Source organism: Siniperca chuatsi, linkage group LG21 (assembly GCF_020085105.1).
Source record: "Siniperca chuatsi isolate FFG_IHB_CAS linkage group LG21, ASM2008510v1, whole genome shotgun sequence".
NCBI classification, from domain to species: Eukaryota; Metazoa; Chordata; class Actinopteri; order Centrarchiformes; family Sinipercidae; genus Siniperca; species Siniperca chuatsi.
The window spans coordinates 21084647-21110886 of NC_058062.1; the positions used below are offsets into that span (position 1 = coordinate 21084647).

General features: G+C 40.5%; 3 protein-coding genes across 3 annotated transcripts in view; 2 read left to right on the top strand and 1 right to left on the bottom strand.

Moving 5' to 3' along the window:
• Positions 1-302: 302 nt before the first annotated feature.
• Positions 303-9130, bottom strand: scpep1 (serine carboxypeptidase 1). The gene is made up of 13 exons (XM_044182071.1): positions 8977-9130; positions 8558-8697; positions 7172-7261; positions 6744-6899; positions 5273-5347; positions 4598-4670; positions 3581-3618; positions 3337-3465; positions 2697-2781; positions 2434-2547; positions 2137-2274; positions 1849-2012; positions 303-535 (listed from the first exon to the last, which is right to left on the bottom strand). Exons 1-13 carry the CDS (start codon positions 9035-9037, stop codon positions 473-475), a joined length of 1326 nt encoding a protein of 441 aa, XP_044038006.1. The 5' UTR covers positions 9038-9130; the 3' UTR covers positions 303-472.
• Positions 9131-10558: 1428 nt separating this feature from the next.
• Positions 10559-18263, top strand: coil (coilin p80). The gene is made up of 7 exons (XM_044182058.1): positions 10559-11031; positions 12192-13209; positions 14648-14737; positions 15993-16040; positions 16180-16249; positions 16609-16697; positions 17777-18263. The coding sequence occupies exons 1-7, from the start codon at positions 10673-10675 to the stop codon at positions 17822-17824; spliced, it is 1722 nt and encodes a 573-aa protein (XP_044037993.1). The 5' UTR covers positions 10559-10672; the 3' UTR covers positions 17825-18263.
• A 1358-nt stretch (positions 18264-19621) lies between these two features.
• rab11fip4a (RAB11 family interacting protein 4 (class II) a) overlaps positions 19622-26240 on the top strand; it is a 30170-nt gene continuing 23551 nt past the window's right edge. The window contains exon 1 of the mRNA XM_044182044.1: positions 19622-19944. Coding sequence (XP_044037979.1) covers positions 19792-19944 — 153 coding nt within the window. The 5' untranslated portion in view covers positions 19622-19791. The remainder of the gene's footprint in view (positions 19945-26240) is intronic.

Below are 26240 nucleotides of genomic sequence, written 5' to 3' on the forward strand. Positions count from 1 at the left end.
ACTGGTTTATGACCAAATACCTGCTAAAGACATTCCCATCAGCCTCAGCTGTACATTGTGTTTAGCGTTGCATATTAGCATTGTCATTTTGAGCATGTTAGCATGCTGAAACTACTCTGCCCAAGTACAGCCTCATAGAGGTGCTAGTGTGGCTGTAGACAACAAAACAAAACTTAGTTGGATTTGGAGAAAGTGCATTTACATGTAGCATATGCTGTTTTCCTGGTTTCTCTGATATGTGGTAAGAATAACAACATCTTTCATCTGTTTGATACTGTACCAGAAAAGAAGCCAAGACAGCATTTACAAAAACGAAATAATGTCTTTATTGTTGTTATGGCTGAAATTTACACACGTCATTGCTGTAATCGAAGGGTTTCTTGATTTGGTTTAGCAGAGAGTGGAATATAAAAAAGGTCACGTGGTCATTGTGATTGTCAGAGCCATTCCAGCTGGCATCAGAGTGGGTGCATCAGTCCTGCTGCGTGATCATCTTCATCATCTGCAAGGCCATAGGTCCCTGGTCTGAGGGAATCTGTGACAACAGGAAAAAAAGACGACATTTTTATGTTGGAATTCTACCTTTTAATTCTTTTTATAAACTAATGTTATATCATGTTGTAGAGTTTTTAGTTAAAAGTTCTCAATCAGCTGAGCAGTTACTAAATAATGCTTGCTATCCTGACTAATGCTTGGTGAAGATCCATGTCCACCGTACAGGGGTGCTATAGTACAGACACTCTTGTTTTTAGTTAATAACTTGTTAACCATACGTAACCATATGTTCCATATTCAAAAACCTTTATATCTACACATTTGTTCCATACTGTGTTTTACCTGGCTGCGAGACAAATTTCCCCACAGGCAGGTAAAACACAGACTTGAACATAAAACATAAATACATACATACATGTAAAAACAAATGCTAAAAACCCCACACACAAACTCACATAAAACATCCGTGACAGCATAATATAAAACCTGGAGTACATCCAGCCATCATCATTCTATGCTCCATGGTTAAAACAAGATCACCCCTAACACCTGCTGTAGGTGTTAGGGAGTGGACTGTGAGGAAGGCTGGTAGTCACACTCCACTGACTGCATCACAGTGTGTCACTTTATTTAACCAAGCCCGTAGCACACATCGGACACACCGTACAGACAGAAGTAGTCAAGGTAGAGCAGCTGTCAATAGTAGAGATGTGTCAATCGCCAAAACGCCACTGGCATATGGGATTTTACATAGACAACCATAGGGGCGGGTGTTTTGAAGCGCTGTTGGCTACAATGTCTCGAGAAGCGAATAACTTAGGTCCCATAGGAAATAACTATCAGCAAACTTCGCTTATGGGTATCGCTATCGCTGGGCCAGCAAAGCTTAAGTTTGCTTACTTTGGACAAGGTAACATTACTGTTCTTCAGTTAAATTGCAACATTCAGTTAAGCGCAACAACAAAAAGGGACTCATTTCAGTTCACATCACAAACATATGGTCAGGGTCTGTGATTTGCCCAGGCGGAGCGCTAACACCCCCTCCACCCAAATTTAAAATATACGTAGGTGGTGATGTAATACCTCCCACAAAGTGTTTTATCTTGTTCTTTTAAACTGTGCTTGCTAGCCTTAATTGTCTTTCTTGGAGACTGGTGGCTAATTAGTGTCAGAAACAAAGACCCACATATAAATAACAAATTGGGGTTGCACACACACACACACACTTCACACTCATTGTGAAGTATGTACCTAATAGGATGAATATTCCTGTCTGAAATACCAGGGGTGTTGTATCTGTGACTCTACATTGCAGCAATTTTACAAACTACATCATTTCAGCCAGTGTCTCACCATGTGACCGGCTTTGAGGATCCAATAGAAGGCAAAGTTCTTATAAGTCTTGCAGAAAGCTCCAGTAATGCCCGGGAAGGAGGGATCATCCAGGGCAGTCCACCTCAGTTTGTTAAATCCAGGTAGCCCTTCCCACTTAAGCTGCTTCACCCACAGCTCCTGACCTGTGAGAATAAGGAGAGATTCATTTCCATAGGAATTCAATATCTGGATGGGTTGGCACTGATTCCTGGGCCAGACACCACTGCTGCTAGAGCTGAACAGAAAGCAATGCTCAGAGGAAGTTACCCATGGTGTCCACTATGAGATCCAGCTGGCCATTGTAGACAGTGACGTTGACTCCAGCGGTCAGCAGCTGGTCGACTATATCCACCACTGGCCTCATAAAGTCTCCTGCCATGTTGCTGAACACTTCCTCTGCCTGGCCTTGACACAGCAAAGACAGGAGAGGGAAAACCATGTATAAAAAAGGAGGAGGGAAAAGGGAACAAAGATTTCTAAAAAGGGGTAGGAAGTATTGTTTCAAGAATGTATGTCAAACTAAAATCAAAACTGAAGGGACACAAAGTCCACTGTCGACAGTACCTCCCCAGGTGACATTCTGGGGGATGATGCCCAGTTTCTTCCTGATTGGTCCATTCATCAGCTCGCTCAGTGACTGGCTGTGGAGAGGTCGAATATGGCGACGTGTTTGCAGAGCTGGTGGAAAGAGTTGATATAATTAAAATAAAATAGTGTAATGAACACATTGATTCTATGTCACCAAACCCAATGAGCTGTTCTTAGTTTGTTTTTTTTAATTTTTTTTTATTGCTGAGTGGATGTGATCACTTGGCACAGCATCTTACAGATGAAGTCTTCTCCTGCTGAAGAGGTGAGTTTCTCATCTGGATCCTGGGTTAGGATGTTGTAGAAGTTGACCCCATTGGTGTTCTGACATGAAAACCAAAACAAGACTTCATCAAACCACATGATCCCTGCACACAAACTGGGTTGTAATGATGGAACGCAGCAGGGAAATTATACTTTAAAAATGCAATATGGACAAATTGACAGAGTGCTCTGAAGGTCATTATCAAATTGTTACAATATCTATTATAAAACTAAAATATAATAAATAAATAACAAAATTACTAAAGGGATAATTTGACATTTAGAGAAAAACACTTTTTCGCCTTTTTGCCAAGAGTTAGGTGAGAAGATCGATACCACTCATGTCTATATGGTAAATATGAAGCTGGAGTCAGGAGATGGTAAGCTTAGCTTAGCATCAAGACTAGAAACAGCTTAGCTTAGCTTAACATCAAGACTGGAAACAGCTTGATGCTAAGCTAAGCTTACTGTCTCCTGGCTCCGCTGCACTGCTGCCATATACAGTATATTAGAACATATAGCCTCGTATTTACTGATACACAACTATAAATAGCTCCCTGTATCTGAAAACAGTTAAGTGTGGAGATCCTTGATCTCCACCTGTGTTGTACCAACCTGCTCCACCACTGTCTCAGCCACAGACCATAGCTCTGTGGCTTTCTTGAACTGCTGCTGCTCCACAGCTTTCTTCACCGCCTCCGCTGCACTGCTGACGTCTGCCAGGCCGTAATCATCCAGCAGCGACTGCACAGCAAAGTAGCCACAGTCAGATGGAAACTCAACAGACCAGCTTGACTACAAAAATCTGATTTTCACCACATTTTTAATAGAACCATTTGCCCATTGTTTGTTTACTTACGGTAGTGTAGAGGTACGGCCCCCAGGTCATGACAGAGTCTGTGGATGAAGCAGAGGTCTTATAGTGAGCAGTTTGGTCATTTCTCCACAAAAATTTTAAGATAAACCCTGTTGTCTCTTTTATAGAGGCTCTGATCAATATAATGTATTTAACTTTCTTCCTGTTGACCTGTGATTGGCTCTTATAGGCAATAACCACAAACACTCTTGCTTTGAACTCCCTTCAAGAATTTGGTATTTTAAATTTTCTTATGCTAGAGGCAACACCTTGTTGAGCGTAGTCTTTAACATTAATTATTGTTAGTGGAAATTCAGCATAAACACAATACATCAAGTTCAGAATTTCAGAATACATCCTGCTTCAGAATGGGATTCGTGCAATTCCTTAGACCTACCTGAGTTTAAAGTAGAAGTTTATTATTTATACTACTCCAGAAAAACTCTGGTCTTCCTGGGCATATTTTATTAATTTGACCTCTTAATTGTCACAGTACATTTTACAGACAGAAATCTGTTGTGAAGTCTACACAGTAGTAGTGTCTGTTGCATCTACTCCAAATCCACCAACTATGGTGGAACAGCCCCCCGAAATAATGTGTCACCAATTCTCACTGCCCATAGACGGTGTAGTCCCTCATTCGTCCAGGAGTGTTCTATCGTAGAAAAGGTTTCAGTCGTAGTCGTCTGGACACTGTTTTCAGAATCAAGACGTTTCGGCTCCCATCTGGAAGTCATTCTCACTGTCACACTCAACTTCCGGATGGGAGCGAAACGTCTTGAAACACTTGAAAAGTGTGCCATATTTATTTATTTATTTTATATATATATATATATATATATATATATATATATATATATATATATATATATATATATATATATATATATATATATATATATATATATATAATAAATTTTGCAGTTGTAAAATCTATGTGTAGCATTCCAGTGGGGTTGTTTTTGAGAAGAAACGTGTAAAAAGGTTGTGGTGTAGGTGTAAAGACTGGCTAATACTTACCTATTGGGGAAATCCATGAGTCCCCAAGTGCCACACCAGCAAAGTTGCATTTCACTGTCTCTTGCGTAATGGCCTGGACAGACAAGAGGTAAACACGTTACGAGTTATATCACATGGTGTTGACCTCTGTAGACAGTTTCTCATTGAGATGAAAATAATCAAAAGGTCATTAAAATAAAAAAAGATGGCGTTAGAGGTCTATATTCTCCACTTTCTTTGGAAATCTTTCAGTAGGAACCGATGAACATCCATGCCAAATTACAAGCGCAAATGTCAGATCCCCCAATCTGGTTACTCTTACAAGTAATAAATGGCTGGCTTCTGGAGTTTTACGTCCATATTGTATTTACAGACCAGCCGCTGTTGACTGCAATTATACCAGAGGAAATACAAGCGAGTAATTCCATCTTCTTTTAAGTGACGACTGAAAAATGTTATACACGTCTATAAACCATAACATTGGAGTTTATTACTTCTACTACTCCAGAAAAACTTGCTGACTTGCAAGCAAGCCAGTGCACTCTCTTTAGGTCATGTTTTTCACTCACTCATCCATCATGTGACAGTCCTTTGACATGGGGACTTTCCACTATCAGTGAGCTCACATGGACCTGAAAGGGATTTTGTAAAGAGAAGTAACATTTTGCTGTCAGACCTGAAAGGCAGTGAACTCACCTTGGTGAGTTCCAAGGAGATAGCAGCTGCCATCTTCCCTCCATATGACTCAGAGAAGATGTAGAAGGGGATGCTCTGCAGAGAATAAAACAGTACAAATGTATCATTGGCATGCATAGGATACTGTAGGAAATGATGGTATGTAGTTTGCACATCTTTTTAGGGGACGAATTCGATTTTCCATTAGAAACCATTAGCGTGAAAGGTTATGCTTGACCTTGGAAATAGTCCAAGGCACTGAGTTACATTTTTCTTTGTCCAACAGCAATCATTGATTTTTGTGTCCAGCCTCTTTGATGCCAATTTCCATCAACACTAAAGCTGCGTTTAGCCAGCCTACAGCTAGAACACGCTTATGCAAAGACACTGTATTCTCTGTAACCAAGTAATAACAATTAAGCTGTTCCAATACAGAAAAATAATAGACAGAGATGAACATTCCTAGGATACAAGTTGGAATTCCTTCCCCAGTCCATTATTTTTGTATCATGACACCTTTTGAGGGCATACCAAGGCCACGTTCCTTGTGTGCTCTCCTTATAATGTTGTGGGTTTTTTTTTTTCTTAACAACTGACTCACTGTTGATCTCTGTTATATATTTAATTATTATGATTTATTCCTTCCAAAGAATAAAAAGCAGAGGCGGTGTTTATTACACTTAAGACTATAACTGAGGAGATCTAGAAGATACAGTAGTTATTGAAGAACGATGCTACATGACCCAGCGCTTTAGTGAACAAAGGTTAACAGGCTACACTGTGGTAGCTGGCTAAGCGTAGGTAGCTGTTGTTACAGCCCTTCAACAGACCAACATTTTTCAGTTTTCTGTCAAATGCTGTAAACTTTATATTCAGTCTTCACTTGGGTTCAAATGGGTTTGTTGTTTAGTCCCTTTATATGAAGAATGTTTTGTCTAACTTGCTACTTGTGTTGTTCTTTTTGTCTTGCCATTTAATTGTTCTTTTTCCTCGCCATGTGTGACAGGAAACCTGCTAGAGAACTGAGTCAGGCCCAAAATGAAATATAAATTTAATAAAAAAGGGGGAAAAAGAAAATCTAGCTAACAAAAGTTAGCCAGCCAGCCTGCCATTGGTTGGCCTGTGTCAGTAATAGTGTGAAATTAACTCTTCTTTCCTAAATGTATCGGACTGTCTGACAGAAAGATGATAAAAGTCTGGTAAAGTCACCAACTTTAGTCCAACCAAAAACGGCAATTTTGAAACATTAGGGCAATTTAATCACCATGTCTGGAGCGTTCAAACTCTTGAGTGTTGACACTTGACACTTTAGGCACGAGCACCTTAGGTGCGTTAGACCAGATAATAACGCCACACAAAATTAGCTTCTACCATTAAGTTGCCTGTGAACACAATAAAATAATCCACAGCTAACATGTTCTTTGGGTAGAGTAACATAATATCATGCTTCAGTGAAACAAACCAGACTGTTGGGAGCGTCCAGCTGACGTACCTGGAACTCGGCCCTCTCCGTAAAGAAGTGTTTGAGCAGCACCAGCATATCTGAGGCCACTGTGGCCACGTTGGTAGCATAGCCATCTGATCTGTCAGTGTAGCTAAAGCCAGTGCCCACAGGGTTGTCTACAAATAACACACTGGCTGCCTGGACCTGAAAGAGCCAACACATACAAAATATATCAGCACGTTAACCTGCATTTCCTTCATTTCAACTGACTTCATTTGAAACAATACAAGACCATCCTCAAGTTACAAAAGGAATAGTCGGTTGCAAATTCACAGTCCCAACTTCTTGTTATAACAATTTTTAGCTCTGCAGTGCTCCAAAAAAAAAAAAAAAAAAAAAAAAAAAGAATAAAATCACTAAACAACTAGTTGGACAAAATGCCAATTTCTTAAAATCCTCCAATGCAACCATCTTACCCAGCTTGTCTTTCTGGGCTCTAGGTTCCTGTTCAGAGGTCCAATCTCCTCAAAGTTCCCAAAGCCGCTTCCTGATCCCCCTGGTCCACCCTAAAGACACATGGGCAAACATCCTCATCACGTTCCAACATTAGGAGCAGAGGGGCTATTTCATATAGCAAAAGCCATTGTATTTAAGGAGCGGATACTTCAGAGAATATCTGTCTGCTAACCAATTTCCTGGGGGAAACTGCATGTATGGGAGAAATACAGTTATATCCACAGCAATATCATAGCTAATCTTTTACCAAGATGGCTGGTTTAATTTTTAAACTCTTGCAGGGTCGGCTCCTACAGTTTAAAAACATGTCACCTCATTAGTTTGTTCCTCTTCTGCAGTTGAAAATAGAAGCAACACTGCTGTTACTCATTCAGTCACACCACCAAATGCTTTTTCCTAGTTATCTGGTGATTTGAAGCAGCTACTTTCCATTTGTCACCCAGCTTATTTAAAAACAGACCATATCAAGTAATTATTTAGCTTATTTGGCTACAAATGTGCTGTGTGAGTTACTGCAAACCATTTTGGAAGGCAGACCATAGTATTTCTGACTTCCTACCTTTGCGGCAGCCACTGATTTACAGATTTTTCATATTTCTTTGATATGAAAATCAACTTGCAGAGACTGAAAACCTGCTTCAGTTAGTGTTTTAGTATTGCACTTCCATAAAGTTGGGGGACAAACAAACAGAAGAATCGTCAAAATCAAGGCAGCAGAACCTGTGATATGAGAGACTCTTTCATGGGTGCCAAAAAAATACTACATTTCCCAGAATGCAGCTTAATAGCGTCTTTTGTTAGAACCCCTGCCTGGTAAATACCCACAAACTCCATGCCCACAGTTTATAACGCAGGCTTTGTTATAAATGTGTTGTCTCCAATGATGTTGAGGCACCGTCAGGGTTACTGTCTCAAACAAACAAAGCTCCTCTAAAGCCACAAAACACATGATACAACTGTTTAACAGCTGAGTAGTACTCCCCATGACTAATAAATTGATCTTGATGAGTAAAAAAAATAATAAAAAATAAAAACAAAATCAGTGGAGTGCCCTCTTTAAGCAGATTTGCCACACAACAATGATGTAACTCTGACAAGAATACAGACACTGCAAATAATTCCCCAACTCATACTGTGCGGGCCAGTCTCTGCAAAGTGATTTTTCTAATGCATGGAAACCTGGGGCATCCAGGAAGTTAGGGGAAAAAAACACATTCAGAAACATAAGACAATAATACAGGAAAAATGAGCCCAAGCATATGTGACATGTAAATCAGTTAAAATATGCAGAAACACTTGGAGCTTTAAGTAGTCAGTAGAAATGAGTGGGCCCGGCCGTGTCCTACCTGCAGCCACATGACCAGAGGCAGGTCCTTGTACTCAGCAGACTGGCTGTCAGCATAGTACAGCCACCAGAACATGTGGGCCCCGTCTCTCACTTCCACATAGTTCCAGGCTTCTTTACCTGTCAGCGGACTGGGGAGCCCTGTGTAGGATCCAATAAGATTCGTTGTTTTAACTTGGTATTCAGTTACAGTGTTACTTACAGACCAATTCTAATAAAGTATTATTAGAATATAGGCGCAAGAAGCTATTTAAATGAACAGCATAAAAATCAACGTTACTTTCGTTTCGCAGTCAGCTGAATCAAAGCATGATGTGATACGAAACCAGTATTTGTTTGCTCGTTACGTCTGACTTAAGCTGGCTAGGAAATATTACATTTAAGAACTTAAAGGCACAATATACAGACCATAAATCATACCTTTACTGGTGATAATGGCGAGTAAAAACAGCAAACCGGAGGCCGCTTCTGTCCGGCCCATCGTTGCAGCGTGAGTTTGTGGACCGCTCTGCTTTGTTGCGACAAGAAATCACATGACCACACCCAGCGGTCAGCTGACCGACGTCGTGTCTCCTCCCACCCATAGTTCACGGTTTCATCACGTACTTTGCCATGTGTTAGGAACGGGAAAAAAAAATCTAAAATACATAATAGAAAAGATCAAATTTAAACAAACAAATTAATACATAAATAAAGGGTGAATTTAAACTAATGCACAATAGACACAATTTTTAAGGTTTGGGGGCTCTCTGGGGCCCAAAGCATCTGCTTTGGACAGGAGGCTGCCATGGCCGGAGTGACCTGCTAGGGGTAACTGAGCTGCTGGCCTCCCTGGATCCCCCACTCTCTGTTCAATGTTCAAGTTTTTTTTTTACATGCTGCAATTTTACCAGGTCCCAGATTTGCTGTGTGGTAATTTGACAACCACGTCAGTCTAGTGTGTCCCCAGTCAACTTGAAGGGACACGTGCCCCCTTGAATTTTTGAGATTCACTGACTTTAGAATATACTTCCATTTTAGTTTTTGGAAGTGTTTGTTGCAAGTGTCACATCAAGGTGCATACCTCTGTAGTAGTCTGTTGTAGGCCATCAAAATAAAAATCACCAGTTCATTCATGGGTTCTGCCACTTGAGTTCCTCTTATATCAGTAAACTATTTATTAACAATATTTTATTAGTGGCGAGGGTAAAAAGTCTGCTTTTGCTGAGCAAATCAGTTAGGGGTTGACAATTTTTGGTGTCGCCTGCTAAAATCTGACATTCTGGATTTTCTTCTCAAGCTAGCTACCAAAAAAGACATTTTAACTATCGAAGGCATTCTAATTAACTACAACATCCTTGATTCACTGCACTTGGCCTGCTGCATTAATCTTTGCTCATTCTTTTCTCTGCTCTGCTTGAGAGAAGCTGAGTGGCTGTGCGGAGAGTGACTAAGATCTGTTAGCTCATAATAACTGCCTCCACGCCAACAGAGGGCAGTGTTGGGAAAGAGTTGGCTTCAAGAGAGGGCACTGCAACCCCGACTTCCGGTTAAATATTGGTCCTTCACAATAAAAGCCAGCAAGGACAAAATACATTTAAAGAATTGAATTGATTTGATTTAAATAATCCAAACCATTGACCTCAGATTAATAAATGTACTCTTTTATAAATGTATGTATTACAAAAATGAAAAATAGAAGTCCTATGTAATTTATAGAGGCCCTCAAATTTAGCCATACTTCACAACATGGCATTTTTCTGCAAAAACTGTAAACTAAATTCGAGGCTTTACAGTAAATGAATATTTTTATATACAGTGTATTGAGCAGCATTGAACGATTGCTTCTACAGAGTGTGCTTTATCCCCCATCCACTATCAAAAATTGTAACTATGGCTTTATTATTGTTGATAAATTATTTTCCAAAAGATCCGTTGTAAGCCATTATAAAGAACAACTTTTTGCATCCTCTCTGTTTGGTCAAAATGCAGTTAACCATGTTAGTAGGCTAAGTCATGAGCAAGAGTCAGAACTTTCTCACTTTCTCATAAGCCATCAAGTTAGTAAATGTTACATAGATGTTAATAAACTGCGTTTGGTTCAGATTCTCCACAGTTCTAATGATCCTATGGATGGATGGACTTCGACACTTATACCGAAAACCCCGATCGGAAATACTATTCTTGTTGCCGGCGGAACACTAGCGGTGCGGTTTTTGGCGTGAGGTTTGGTGCGGTAGCCGTCATGGCTGCTCACAGTAACAACTTTATCCGCGTGCGCTTATACTTTGACTATCCGCCGCCGGCTGTCATTGATTGCCGCATGTGCTGGCTGCTCGTGGACTTGAACACATGTCGCGTGGTGGCGGATCTGGAGAGTATCATCAGAGAGAAGTTTGAGTTCAGCCGGAGAAGCATCCTCAACCTCTTCATAGAAGACTGCTACCTGCCGCACACAGAGAGTATCTATGTGGTGCGGGATAACGATAGCGTCAGGTGCGCGTGCTTTTACTAGTCGTCTTGTTATTCACAATGTACCCTGCGACCTTTGCTGGGCTACACTTGTTCATACACCGAGAGTTCATGGGTGTATGGGGCGTAGCAGTTCTCAGCTCAGCTCTAACTGGCACCTGAAGATTTATGGGCCCCAGGCAGAGACAGAGCATGGCATTTTGTGATTCTCGGGGCCTCGTCCTTTCTAATTGAGCCTGATACATTCAAACTGATGCAAGAGGTCATCCCACCTGATTGAGAAAAGACAACAACATAAAGATGCTGTTGGAGGTCAAAGCTGGATTTGTCCCTAAAGCCGCAGGTTAACTGTCAGTTGTCTTTTGGTAATTGAAACAATTGCAAATTATGTCAAGAAAACCCACTAAAATACATCAACAGAGCTGGGTCATATATACCTTGTATAGGGTACCTGGTGATTTTCAAACTTAAGCCTGGTGTCTGACCGGCAGTGCAGGGCAAGTATTTCCCCTCGCATCCCCACCTGACTGAGTTTGATTAAGTAGTTTGCCTTTTTTCCCCACTTGAAAAACAAACAACTTGATCAATTTAGTTATGAGATGATGGTCTAAACAGTCCTCTTGTTCCTTAAATATGCGGTCTTTGCTGCGTGAATTTGCACTCCTGCTCGTTTTCCCTTAGCCTGAACTGCCATGCATAGTCTGCCGTGTGCACTGTAGTGGGAACTTGAAGGAGACAGGGTACATGCACAATGCACAGAGGGTGGGAGAGGTGCCCTGGAGCCCCAAAACGGGTTAATCTGGCCATGTCTGAGGCATTATTGGATTAATATTTCTCCATTTTGTTTGTCCATGACACTTGCTAGCTTTTTCCAGTGCTTTCGACTGCTTTTTACAGTCTTGTTTGCTCAAGTTGAATGTATATAGCTCAGTTATCATGTGACCTAAATCTTCGAAAGCTCTGGACAAAGCTAGTAAGTCAACCTCAAGTTAAGATTTTCTTTTGTCAAATACAAGAAGAACTAACAAGAATTAACTTTAACGCTTAACTCTGATATTGATATATTTTCATCTGCCTCTGGGCAAGGTGACAAAAAAGTATTTTACTGAAAATGTTTGACTCTTCCTTTAAATATGTATTTCCAAATGCTCCAAAATTGTTCATCTTCATTCTTAATTTGCCAGGGTGAAGGTGGACTGTCTGGCTCAGGTGAATGGGCACAGCAGCTGTCCAGATACAGCAAGTGAAAACTGCAGAAAGAGACAGAGACCCACTGAGGAGGATGTGCCAGGAGAAAATGGAGTGGGTGTGGAACTGAAGAAGAAAAAGAGGAAAAAAAGGAGCGAGGAGAGCCTGGAGAGGGATGCCAAGCAGGCTTCAGCTGATGAGAGGATTAAGAAGTCACAAGGAAAGTGCACAGAGAAGAAGAAAAGAAAGGAGGCAAAGGAAAATGGCCCTACTCTCACCCCCAAACCAGCTCCTTCTGCCAAAAAAATCCCAGCTAGTGTAGACCAGCCAGTTAAAAGCACCAAGAAGCCCCCAGTGGCACAAGCAAAAACACAGAATGTCTCCTCTTCAGATTCTAGTAGCAGCAGTAGCGAGGAGGATGAAGCTTCCAAAAAACCAGCTGCTCAAAAATCAGCACCCAAAACGCTCTCCTCCACCCCTGCTGCTTCCAAGGTGCCTCCAAACACCAAACCCGCCCAGACAAAATCACACCCTCCTTCGGCATCCTCTTCAGAAACAGTCTCCTCCTCTGATGAGGCCACCAGTGTAAAAAGCCCGTCAAAAAACAAACCCTTAACCTCCACAACCTCCAAAGGAAGAATAAGCGATAAGTCAAAATCTCAGCAGGCTCCTCCTGCCCTGCAGTCCACAAACTGTGCACAGAAACAGGCTGCAAGCGTAACACTGCCTTCTCATGACAAAATCACGGCGCCGTGTGACTCAGACAGTGAAGAGGAGATCGAGCTGGTTATCCGACGGCCAGTGCAGCAGCCGGTCCGTGGTGTGGGTAGTCAGTCGTCTTGGAGAGGCCGCGGCCGGGGAAAAACCAGCCGTGGTGATCCTGGAACGTGGGGAAGGGGTGAAGGTAGAGGGGGCACCAGAGGGTGCAGCGACAGCTTTGAGTTCAGCTATAATGGAGCCAAGGAGCCGTCCCACCAGACTGATTCCCTGACCAACATGTCAGTGGTCCTCCAGGTCTGTCTGCATGTGTCTGCACCTATGTCTGTGATTTCATCACTAGAAATTAGTGTAGTTACTGTAGGATACCATCATTTTGACTTCAATACCAGTGCTTAATTCACTATATAAAGTTGCAATAATTGATTTCTGATTTGATTTGTTTCCTCAAGATCAAGGTACTCTGTGGAGAGATGTTTTAATTGACTGTTCCCTAAGCCCCACCCCCCTTAGTGACTACTCTTGGGTCCTTGATTTCAGGCAGATTTAGACAAAAGCAGGCTTCTCATTTCTAGCCGACAACTATCAAGTTTGCTGGCTGAACTGACAAGTGTGCAGGTTTATCAGCTGTGGCTAGCCTGTAATATGATCTTAAATGTGCACTTGATGGTTACATACATGTTATTGTGCTGAAAGACTGAGGCTAAAGTTGTCCCAGAGAAACAGTCAGCATCATCACCAGCTGATGATCCATGTAGAAGACATAAAATAAATAAACAGTATTGTTCTTGTATTGCAGCGTAGAGCTATTTAGTCCCAGTGTTATAAGTGTGATAAAGAAAAACGTAAGATCAGACTGTTACTTCGTTATAACATAAACCTGTTTGCCTGTTTAGCTTACATACTTGTTCATATTTTGAACAGTATTAATTTTTAATATTACAAGAGAAAGCGTCTTTTTAGGATGAGGACTAAACCGATGTGTTTGGCAAATGTAATGTTGTCTCAGGTAATGTTGGCTGGGGTTGCTGGAGTGTAAACTTCTCCAAATCCAATGAAGACTAGGACAGAGCTGCTATTGTTACCTCAAACTCTGATAGCTCCCAAGACCAGCTTCCACACAGTGGTGAAATAATACACAGTATGAGCTAGCTGTGAACCGGGCTTTTTTATTTTTTTACATAACCTGTAACCCCACAAAATTATGAAGCAAGAAATGCTTGTTAGCCTTGGACGTAACACGGGGTTAGCTTACTACTGTAGGTAGTAAGCTAGTTAGCTGGACATGCTAGCGTTTGCAGCTTATGTTCAGGCAGACAAACGTATTGTTTAGTCCATTACTTACATCTTTTGGTTTTGGAATGGCTTGAAAGACACCACCCTCTAAAATCTTTATATGCGAAGTATTGCTCTTACTACAACCTCAGCTACACCGCTTCAACACGTGGAGAGATCCAAAGCTTAACAAGACTGTCGTGCCTAGTTACGGTTTCTTAGCTACGATTGGACAAGCGCTATTCGGGGGAGGGGTTTAGCGAACAGTCAATTACATTAATGAAATCTGAGAATGGTGTTTACATAAATCTTGCCTTTGTCACATTATCAACTTATTGGCAGTACAATTACATCTGTTATGTACATGTAAACATGTTTATCTTATCTGTCCATTATGAAATACTGTGTATGAAAAGGCATTAATAATCTCTTGTGTTCTTGTATGTGTCTCTGTGTGTAGAACGAAGCAGAAAGTGCTCCCAAACAGGACTACAGCTCTATGCCTCTGCTTGCTGCCCCTCCACAGGTGGGGCAGAAGATTGCCTTCAAGGTAAGACTAGTCTAGTCTCATTAGCTACAGTGTTATCTGCGCTGTTATTAACACTGCGTGCCTACTACCTAACCTGTTTAGCTTTGTAGCCCTGCTTCCACTGTTCAGATTGGGGGGAAAAAAATGGGAAAATCCACTCTTATTTCCCACAAAGCCTCCTAGAGAAGCTCCTTTTAGCCATAAAAGGGGCATATGAAAAAAAAAGTACCACTAGTTCTCACAGAGAACACCAAATACTTGTGTAACTGCGCTTAAACAGCTGCCCTTAATATACAACGAAGAAACAGAGGAGCCTGCCTTTGCACTCACATTTTCATGATTTACACAGACTCACAGATTTCATACATACTGTAGAAGTTTAAACAAAGTACGAAGACATTTACCAAATGAGAGCAAGACACATTTTAAAAGCTTATAGAATTAATGAAAATTGTTGAGTACAAAATAGAAATTAAAGGCCCAATAATGTAATTCAACTTGTGAGTTTAAACTCAGTAGGGTTAAAATAGGCAAAAATGTGGAACATTCACCAATTTGAGAATTTGATGCTTTTCTTTCTTTTATATGATAGTAAGTAGAATATCTTTTGGATTTTTTTTTAACTGTCTGTTGGGCTAAAGAAGACATTGGACCCACCTTGGGCTCTGGGAAACTGTGATGGGCATTTTTTGACAATTTCTGATATTTCATAGACTAGACAATTTGCGACAAAATAAATACATTTCAATGCAATCACTGCAATGTTAAAATTCCATCTTTTGAATAAAGTGTGTGAACTTATTGTCCCGTTAGCGACCAAGCTAACATTTAGCAAGCTTGCTTCTTTTCCCCTCTTCGGTAACTATTTTAATATTGATATTATGTCCAGTCCAGTCCAGCGAGTAGTCCCTATGTCATCAAGCTTCTAGAACCAAATATTTTACCGAGACACGTGGATGACTTTCGCTGTACCACTTTCTGGTGTGACCGGGTCTTAATCGATGCTGAAAATAATCGTTAAGTTGCAGCCCTAATAACCAGTAGCTTTTAATGCTGTTTTAAGATGAAATGTTCTTTTCACATCTAATGTAATTACAGGCAGTAATCAACCATATTTGATCTGTCGTCCATTAGCAGATCAAAAGGAAAAGCAGTAGTATTAAATCATTCAGTCCACGACCTTTTGTGAAAGTAAGAGACTGAACTTTGAGTCTAGTTGTAAGCTCACTTTCCTAACTGTGTGTGTGTGTGTGTGTGTGCGTGCGTTTGTTCACAGTTGCTGGAGCTGACTGAGAACTATACACCAGAGGTATCAGAATATAGGGTGAGTGTAATCATTTCTGCTGCAGTAATCTAAGATGTCAGCCAAAGCTTTGACTATTGATCTTAAGTTACTGGGAAGGAGCTTGGAGAGAGCGTCATAATAATGTCTTAACTAACAACCACGTTGCTTGACATTTTAGGAGGGAAAGATTGTGAGCTTTGACCCAACCACCAAACAGGTTGAGCTGGAACTAATTAATGCCTTTCAAGGTAGGGATCATTTCACAACTGGCACATACAATATTAATCACATTTCGCCTTTTTCAGTGTTAATATGTCAACATGCAAATGACTGGGTTTTCCTTCCAAAACTGGGCTGGAAAATGTTCTTTTAAGAGTCAGAAAGCTCAGCACCTAGCAAAAAGAGTGGTGGAATCTCTGGTATTGATAAGTAACACTGTAAGCCTACCATGGACATACCTTTATAATGGTTATTGTAGCTACTTTCTGAGCGGAAGTCATGGACATTTAAATGTAATTTACATAGCAGGAACAGGGCAGATTTTACAGTATTTTCCAAGATGTTCCACACATTTGTGATTACTCGTAACTCGCTGCTTCTCCCTCAGCTCGCGTAGAGCCTGGCAAGTTTGACCTGGTCTATCAGAACCCAGATGGCTCGGAGAGAGTGGAGTATGCAGTATACAGAGGCTCTCGGGTAAGCCTTAGCATATAGCTACTATTTTATTAATAATCTCATAAACAGCACTTCTTAAATAAGTAGTTCATCTTTATGGGGAAATACACTCATTTGCTTTCCTTCCAAGAGTGAGATGAAAGGATTGATTTCAATCTCATGTCTGTGTGTTAAGCATGGAGCTGGAGTCAGGACGTGGTTAGTCTAGCTAGGGGAAACGGCGAGCCTGGCTCTGCCAATGTTAAAAAATACACCTCTAAAGCTCACTGTTTGGCATGTTGAATCTTTTTTTCTTTTACCTGTACACAAACTGAGTTGTTAAAACAACAATTTGTGGTTTTAGGGGAAGTTACGTGTCAGAACGATTTCTTGACGAACAGCAGTTAATCTGTCCACCTAGCACCTCTGCAGTGTCTGCAGCTAACTTTTGAGGGAGCCAGGCTAGCTGTTTCACCATGCTTCCAGTCTTTATGCTAAGCTAAGTTAACCATGTCCTGTACTTAATGCACAGACATGAAATTGATATTGATCTTCTCATCTCACTCTCTAGACTTGTATTGTCAGCATGTATAGTACAGATAGAGTAAGGGCGATAACCCAATATTATCATTTGGCTTTCAGTGGAATTGTATCATGATCAAATTGTAATTAAAAACAAAATTAGTTATTGGATTTTTTTGTTCAGTTAAAACAATGTTAAAATGTGTGCACTTCATATAAACAATGTAAAAAGTAAAAAAAAAAAAATCCATATTAAACAAACTGATGTTAATTGTTTGGGTGTGGTTGACTGCAAATGGTATGAACCTGCGTAGGTAGCAAACATTAGTTTGCTTTGAGGTGCGAGAGTGTAAATTGCGACCATATTAGCCCCCTTCCCTCTACTTTGAGTGAGCACATTCACCAGTGATCCTCTCCTTTCAGTTACTCATCCAAACAAGAGAAAGTGGGGGACTTAGAATAACGGCTGCATATGCAGAAAGTAGCAGTTGTTCTCATTTGGGAGCCATTTTGTATTGTTACCCGTAATATCCATACCAATCTTGTTTTAATCTTAGCGTAATCATAGTTAAAGTAACGTCTTCACTTTCCTCCCACAGGTGACAGAAGGGTGGGAGTGCCTGCTGGAACCAAGGCTGATCATTTAAATTTTGACCAAACAGTGACTTTGTCCCGTCCCGTTCCCCGGCGAGATGGATTTGCCTTTTTAAATAACTTTATTTCAGGATCCTTCCACTTGTACTGCAGCGCCTGAGTTAAACTGGGAGTCACTTCTTTACATTGCATATGACAGCTAAAGGATATGATAATGGTTGATTATATTCTCTTTGCCGTGCTTCTAAATAAGTCATCACTTTGCACAGAAGAGCTGCTAGCAAAGTACAGGTGTAAGTATTGAAAAATGTTGCATTTAAATGGGGGTTAAATATGAAATGCTGTTCTTTTTAATATGTAGATGGAGTGAGTGATTGTTTCAAGCACTGGGACATAATGGTTTTTGTGTTTTATACAGTGATGTGACTGTGGATATCAGTCTTGTATAAATTGTTTTTCTAATAAAACACTGCATCTTCTGCTTTTACTGTAGAGTAGACGAATTTTGTATTGTTCCAATGTGGAAAGTTTCGGTTTTATTGAAGCCCATTTCTGCCAGGAAAAGAAACAAAAATAGTTGAAATGGTAGGAATGCTAGAAATGGAAAAAAGTGATAGTAGGTCAAAAGTATATTGAATTCCTGTCAAAGTTATGACATAAGTTAAATTTTGCACTTAAGTCAAAATTATGATACTTAAGTCATATGTTTTAGATCAAAATTATGAGAAGTCAAAAAATTTGACTTACTCCATCAAAATGATGAAATATTAAAGTCACTTGTATTCCAAATGTATGTCTAAACTACATGGTAATTGTATTGTTTTAGTTGTTCAGTTAGATTACAAGAAAAAAACATTCTTTACCGTTATGTACTAGCAGAAAATTATACAGTACGTGCAGATGTCGGGCATTAAATCAAACTGGGACTTCAGAATGTCTGAGAATTCAACACAAAAGCGAAATTCAAATATTTTATTTTATGTTTTTTTAAGATATTTCTTGAGCTGTCTCACCACCATAGTCAGTTTATTTAAATTTTTTTGCAGCTGTACCACCTCCGTTTTATTTTTGCAATGCATCGCAGGAGAAAAATGTACATTAACAGCAAACTTAGAAATCAAGCATTTTTTTTAGCATGCATACTGACTCTTTTAAGTAAACTTAAAATTGTCGCTTTTCCACTGTGCCATACTACATGTTCAAACTTTCTTAGAATTACTATGAAGCATGGCATTGGGACACAACCTTTATTTAATAATTATGATACAGTAAGTCAAAATTTTGCCTTAAAGTGAGACTATGTATTTTGTAGCCACACGTGACATTTATGGGATAGTTTGACAGTAGTACAAGTAGAGAGGATTCAGCAAGCTGACTCAGTAATGTCAGCTACACAGAAATATCTATTTAAACCTTTCTAACATTAGCCCCTGACTATTGAATTGAGCAAATGTGTGCTTTATTGCTTATGAATGTAACTTCATTTATAAGAATTTCTTCTATAAGAAGTTACATTCCGTCATATATCATAATCTTTACTATCTCATAACCTAAGTGTAACCATGAGTACTTTTCTTAGCATTTAATCTATAATTTATTTGGGAAATGGGTTTATATAGGTTACTGTTTTGCACGTTTATGTCATTTGATGGTTTTCAGTGCAGATGGAGTGTTAACAAGCTGAAAGGGCATTTTAGGTCATGGGAGCAGCTGCTCAATATCCCATTTTATTTCGGTGAAAAGCAGGAGGCGGGTGGTAACAATGGTCGTAACACACCTGGATTATTAATTAGCAGCTGGCTTGTGACGCAATGCCACGTGTCAAAATCGTTAATCATCGCCCTTTTCCGTAACTTCTCGCGCCTCTTGAACAAGCGAGCCTGCTTATGTCACAGCAGCAGCACCAGTTGGTCCGGCGGAGCTGAGGACGGGGAATGATGATGGCGACCGTCAAACCGATTCTTTAACAGTTAAGTTGATTGGTAAAAAGAAATCTTCCACCGACGAAGCCAGCTCTACAATGGACGGACATGTTTTCCCCGACCAAGAGCAGCTCTTGCAATTTCTGAGGAGGCTAAAGGAGGTTTTCGACGTGTGTGACGAGGATGCTGACGGTTTCATCCGGGTGGAGCACTTGGTGGACCTCGGTCTTCAGTTCGGTCAAGGAGACGAGGTGAGAGGCTAGGAAGGACAGTGTGTCTATAGACAGATAGCTCATTTACATGCGTATTCTGTATTTAACGAGCTGTGGTCGGTCAACCAACAGCTTGAAGATATTTAGTAACAAGTGGCGACTGATAGACCTTATGAGCTCCTGACGACAACAACAGGAAACCTGTCCTACGTTTTTTAATGTCACAGGTGTGCTAGAAGTGCTAGCATTTAGTCACTCATTACCTAGACATTAGCTAGTAGGCTAGCATATTTGCGGGACTGGTGTGGTGCTATGTGACAGATATGACAGTTGACTGCAACCGACCTGTCATGTTTGCTGCCTCTTAATTCTGTTTATCTCTCTCTTGATGTGTGTCAGAAGCATTGCGGTGTGTTTTCTATGTTAACGAAACGGCTTCCAGCGTACTAACACTGGAAAAGCCAGATGAAGTAGGGGGTTTAACAGATGTCCATCAAGCTTAAAACCATAGAAAATAATTTTTGAATGAACTTGGGACAAATAACTCTGGCACTGGCATTAACCTCCTGAATCAGAGATATTCCCATTATACAAGCCTAACTCTGGCTGATACTGCAGTGTTAAAGGTTGAACTGGTCAAATGTATATTGTGACATCAAACTGTCCTTCCAGCACATATACAGTAGCCTACAGTTTAATTGCAGAAACAGTCTCAGTGACCTAAAACATCAGTTTTCAGTCAAGAGGTTTTTGGTGTTGGCTTCTCATAAGGCAAGAGCTTCTCTTTGGTGCTACCAATTTTTGCAACAATCATACAAGGATAATACCGTGTATCAGGTGGTATCTATCTCTATAATCTCCAGTTGTATTAGGCCGTTGTGGGCAATTTAGCAAATCAATAAACAAAATTTATTTTTGTATGATTTTTGCATAAGTAGTCTAATTTGTCAGGTATTTAATTCACTTGATTAACTGGAAACAAAACATCCCTGTCTGGTTATATTATAAATAAACAATTTATTTTTCCAGAAAATGTTCTGAAATCTCACAGGAGCAAAGCAGATAGTGAAGAGTTGCAGTTGCGTTTCCACGATTTTAAGAGTGATGAGAAGGCCTTAAGCTGATTTCTCATTGGCTTGTCATTGGCATATCATTTATAGTCACGCAACAAGGTGAAGAGACTTGAGATTTCTATCTGTCTGAAAAAGTGTGTAGCCCAAGTACTTGCAGTGATTCCCAGCATTATTTTACTTGTGACCACTTAATATGAAGCAATATCCCCTTGTTGCAGGTTGCATGTTTCTAAGTTATGAACAGTTCAGTCAAAGCGTGATTTACTCTTTTCAGATTGGTTCATTTGAATCATTTTAGAGGACTGAAGAGGTAAAACTCACTATCTGACTACTCAGTATTTCACCAAAGGATAAACAGCATTTTGTGTAGCAGAATTTAGTTTATTTCTTATTTCCTACCTGGGTCATCATCTTGTGATGCCCCTCGATTCATCTGGCAACCTCTGGGAGTCCGGACTCCTGTTTGGGAATGACTGATTTTAAGTGTCTGTCTAGGATGCACATTTCTCCAGACACCACATCAGTCCGACTCTGTACTCATGCTGGCGCAGCAATCCAAGCCAAGCTACCTTGCTATATTTCCATCGTGCTACACTCACCTTTGATATAATGCCATTTTGTGGGTTTCAGCACCAGCAGCGCAGCTAGTAACAGCCTTAGGTTCATCACCATGGAGAGTGCACTGCCAGTCCCAGGTTCAAAACCCACCAGCAGTGCCAGGGCTCACTCTATGGTACTGAACCTGGGGCTAGCAGTGGTGCCAGTGGTCAACACTCTTGATTCATCATTTGATTGCTTACCCCATGATTCTGCAGCTTGCTATTGCATCATATTATCATATCTTAAGATTTGGGGCCTAATACTGTATCTATCTTCATTAGTTTTTAAAGTTTTGACTGGCTGGTGTGTTTGGAGCAATGGCTGGAGAGAGCTGCTTCCAAACATGCTTGCACAGGTTCTCTGCCCAGTCAGTCAAGCATTGTTTACAGCGTGAAAGTCTCTTTGTAATGGAATGTAGATACATATGGCTGATTCAGTTGTGAATGTTGACTGAAGATGATTTGGACTTGGTCTGATCCCACTGTGTGTGTTGTAATTATGGATGGAGTGTGTGTATGCCAACATTGTCTCCAGATTTAATTAATTTCAGTATGCTATGAAATTCAAACTGCAGAGATGTGGTTAGAATAAATAATTAATTACAATAAACAACATCATGCAGTTATTTTTTGTTTTTTCTTTGGTTTATTGTCATGTGGAGTAGGTAATTTTTTATTTTTTTTAAACTGCCTGTTGGTGTGTTTACATTAGCTCTGACAGCCAAGGTGTCAGAGGATGCTGTTTCTGCCAACGCTGAAGTTTTAGGAATGCATGGCTGTTTGTCAGCCTAATCTAAAAATACTGCGTGTGAATCATCCATCAAAGCACCACCAAAAAGAGTTTTCAAAATGGTGCCTGTTTACAACTGCATTAACACACAAAAACTTAATAAAGCGGTCTGAATTTACCATATACAAAGATGGACCACACGTCTCCACTTCCTCCCACTGTAAAGATATACAGAATAGACAAAATATCCTGGATATGGGCTGTCGCGGCTCCCTTCTACTTGTTTTCTAAAAGCCACTTTAGACGCCTTTTATAAGATATAGGCAAAAACTGGCTCTAACATGGGCAATGCCATCCTGGTGATGTCATTTGGAGGCAGAGTCTGCGCAGTAGTGATCGGGAGGTGGAGCGCAGTAATCAGACTACAGTAACATTAAAGTTACGGACTGGGCAAGCCAGATGACTTTTCTTTGACTGTTTCAATACCTCACCTCACATCTTAATTGCTGCACTTAAAATCCTTCTGGCCACTACAGTCAGTGATGCAGAACTAAGGCCTGCACTACGGTACTGGCTTTTTAATTCAAGTTCAAGCACAGTAAAACAAATTCTTTAGACAGAGTAAGTTAATTCAGATTTTTACCTTCTTTTCTAAAATAAAAAATAATTAGTAACTGCTAGCTACCGATCACCTGCTTTTTTCCACATAGCTAACATTAGATTGCTTGTTGTATTAGCTAGCTAGCTTATAACATTAACTTGCTGATTCGTTTACAAAACACAAATTTAAAGGTACAGTGTGAAGGATTTAGTGGCATCTAGCGGTGAAATTGTAGTTTGCCACCCTTTTGAATACCGCTCACATCAACCTCCCCTTCCAAGCATGTAGGAAAAACTACAGTGGCCGTGAAACTCGCGAAAAACGCAAATGTCACTATCTAGAGCCAGTGTTTGACCTATACTGCAGCCAGCCACCAGGGGGCGATCGAGATGTTTTGGCTTCACTTTGGGGGAGCTGTCATGTCGTCCATCTTTATATACAGTCTATGGAATTTACCTATACCTATCCTAAGCAGGCTTCAAGCTTTTCATACCCAGCTGAAAAATTAAAACCACTGGCTGCCTGGAAGAATTGGAAATTAATCTTAAAACGCTAATAGGCATTGGAAAACGGTGAGCAATAATGTAAAGTATATGTTGTAGCACAATTTTTATAGTTCATTGGCTAAAACATGCAATTCACTTCAAGTAATGGTTTCAGATGAGGGATAGACTAGCCTTTACATTCAAGAAGACTACCACCCAGTTCCCAAGTACATTGTTATACCTGTGTTAGAATAACTCTGTTTGGTCACACCAGGTTGTTTGGAGACTGCTGTGTAAAACATGAGATAGGAAGAGAAAGAAATTGAACCGAATGGAGAAATGGGAATCAGTAGTAGAAGAGGCAGGTTAAATCTTGCATGCACTCGGTATCGCACATAAATCATATCTAACAGTGAGAGTAGATTTTCCTTTAAGCTGTCATGGTGGCGAAGCACCTTGAACACATCACTAACTCAGTCGTACTAAGAGGTAGCTACTTATTCATCTTCCTCCTCCCCTCTCACGGCTCCTCTCATCTCATCTGTGTTTTTTGTCACCATGGCGATGAGAGCTTCATGAGGAGTCTATGAGCGGATTGGTCATTAAGTAATGAAATGATCCGCCTAGCTGCTGAAAACAGCCAATGAGATGGTGCTTACTGTACCAGTCCTGTATTTACAGCTGTATCATTTGGAAAACAATGTCCTTTCCAGTGACACATCCCGAAACATCAGTTCCTATGGTGATTAATTAACTGCAGTGAGTGTCAGATTGCTACATACAGTATGAAATAACATTTTAATTTCTCATGTTTATCTTGGAACCACACTGCTGTTCCTATGCTGCATGCATGTACGCATACACATTAGGGATTATTACACTACAAATGGAATATTTAGACTTCAAAATCTGAGAGATGAGCGTTTGCCACAAAATCTCACTGCATTGAAAGCTTTGTTGTGGGAAAATCCTAAACAGTTCAATCACTGGCCATAGCCAGCACCGGCAACCCATTGGCAACCAATGTTATTTAGCCATCACTATTAATTCCTCCCACAGGTTTATTTTAACATAATGTGCCCAAGTTTTGGCAGCAAGCAAATCCTCTAACCTCCACTGAATTGTCTAAAACACAGGCTGCTATCATGCTGTAATACAACAATAATTACAGCATGATAATAACAACAACTATATCACAGATTGTGTTATTTATTGACAGTCATAGATATGTTAAAAAAAGCCCAATATATATGATTCCTAATGGTGTACTTAGTTTGGTGTTCACATAGCAGACACTGTTGCCTGAGTGAGTGAATGAAAGTGTGTGTGTGAACCAAAATATTGACTATTCAGCTTACAGGAGAAAAAAAAACAAAAAAAGATTTTTGTGCCACCTCAAAATTAATACTGGTCTGAGCCTGGCCACCACTATGAAAACTATTTGGTTTGGGCTCCGCCACTGGTTTTAATTAAGGTAGAGCTGAATCGATTAATTGATCCATTGACTAATAATGGATTAGCTGATTGACAGAAAATTAATCAGCAACTATTTTGATAATTGATTAAGCCATTTTTAAGCCAAAAAACCCCAAAAATCCAATATTCTCTATTTCCAGTTTCTACATTGTGAGAATTTGCTGCTTTTCTTGGTTTTATATATATTGTACACTGATTATCTTTAGGCTTTGGCCTGTTGATAGGACAAAACAAGACATTTTAGGATGCATTTTTCACTGTTTTCTCACACATAGAATAAACAATAAATTGATTAATTTAGAAAATAATTGGCATATTGATTGATAATGAAATAATGAAAATAACAGTTGCAGCCCTACATTAAGGATATATATATATATATATATCCTTAATCGCGAGATGCGATAATAAGGCTCTGTTGGAATGCTACTACTCCAGTAACCCTAGTCAGAGGGGTTACATGCACAGGATGTGGGATGAATGGTTACTTCGAAACCCACAATCAAGGCTTACGGCGAAGCAACTAGTAGCTCAGTGTTCCAACATCCACAAGCGGCAACTGCTATCACAACTTGAGATTGACGAGGTACAACACAAATGCTACGGCAAGGGGGAGCCAGGACTACAGGTCAGAGGGGAGCAACCAGCAGCTCCCCAACCAGAGATTGGGTACGGAGCCCCAAGAGAAATCACGCTGAACGAGGCAGCGACTGACCTGAAAGATAAGATCATGGCGAGAATGAAGGCAAGGCAACCCCGACGCCAACTACAACGGCTAAGTGAAGTACCACCCGAAAGTCTCCTAGAAGATGTGAATGCAGCATTGAGAGCGATCCCTACCACAACCATCACTGAAACCAATGAGCTGATATACGCCTCAGCAGCAGTGATCCTAGAGATGCTTGGCTACAAGAGCAACCATGGGAGCCATGAGAGACAATACCCACCATGGAAACGAAGGTTGGAGGCAAAAATCAAGGAGGCCCGGAGAGAAGTGAGCCAACTGACAGAGGCTGAGAAAGGTGCAATGAGAAAGCAAGTACCCAAGAAGTACAACCAGATGCCGATACATGAAGCACTTGAAACTGCCAAACAAAGGCTCCAAGCCTTGGCCAGCCGCCTAAAGAGATACATGAGAGATAATGAAGCCAGAAGAATAAACCGGCTGTTCGCAACTCAACCTGCGAAAGTGTACGCTCAATGGCAGGGTAATAACAGCAGAGCAGACCCACCAAGGCTGGAAACGGAGCAGTACTGGAAAAATATATGGGAAAGGGAGGCATCACACAACAGCGATGCACAGTGGCTGGCAGCCCTGAGAAAGGACCACAGCAACCTCCCTGAACAGAATCCAGTCACCATCACAGCGGC

Coding starts and splice junctions, on each gene's coding strand:
- scpep1 (XM_044182071.1), bottom strand. CDS start 9,037: ATGGGCCGGACAGAAGCGGCCTCCGGTTTGCTGTTTTTACTCGCCATT. Junction 5,348..6,743: donor CGGAGAGGGCCGAGTTCCAG/GTACGTCAGCTG, acceptor TATTCTCTGCAG/AGCATCCCCTTCTACATCTT. Junction 2,782..3,336: donor CTGAGACAGTGGTGGAGCAG/GTTGGTACAACA, acceptor TTTTCATGTCAG/AACACCAATGGGGTCAACTT.
- coil (XM_044182058.1), top strand. CDS start 10,673: ATGGACTTCGACACTTATACCGAAAACCCCGATCGGAAATACTATTCT. Junction 11,032..12,191: donor CGGGATAACGATAGCGTCAG/GTGCGCGTGCTT, acceptor TTAATTTGCCAG/GGTGAAGGTGGACTGTCTGG. Junction 14,738..15,992: donor GGCAGAAGATTGCCTTCAAG/GTAAGACTAGTC, acceptor GTTTGTTCACAG/TTGCTGGAGCTGACTGAGAA.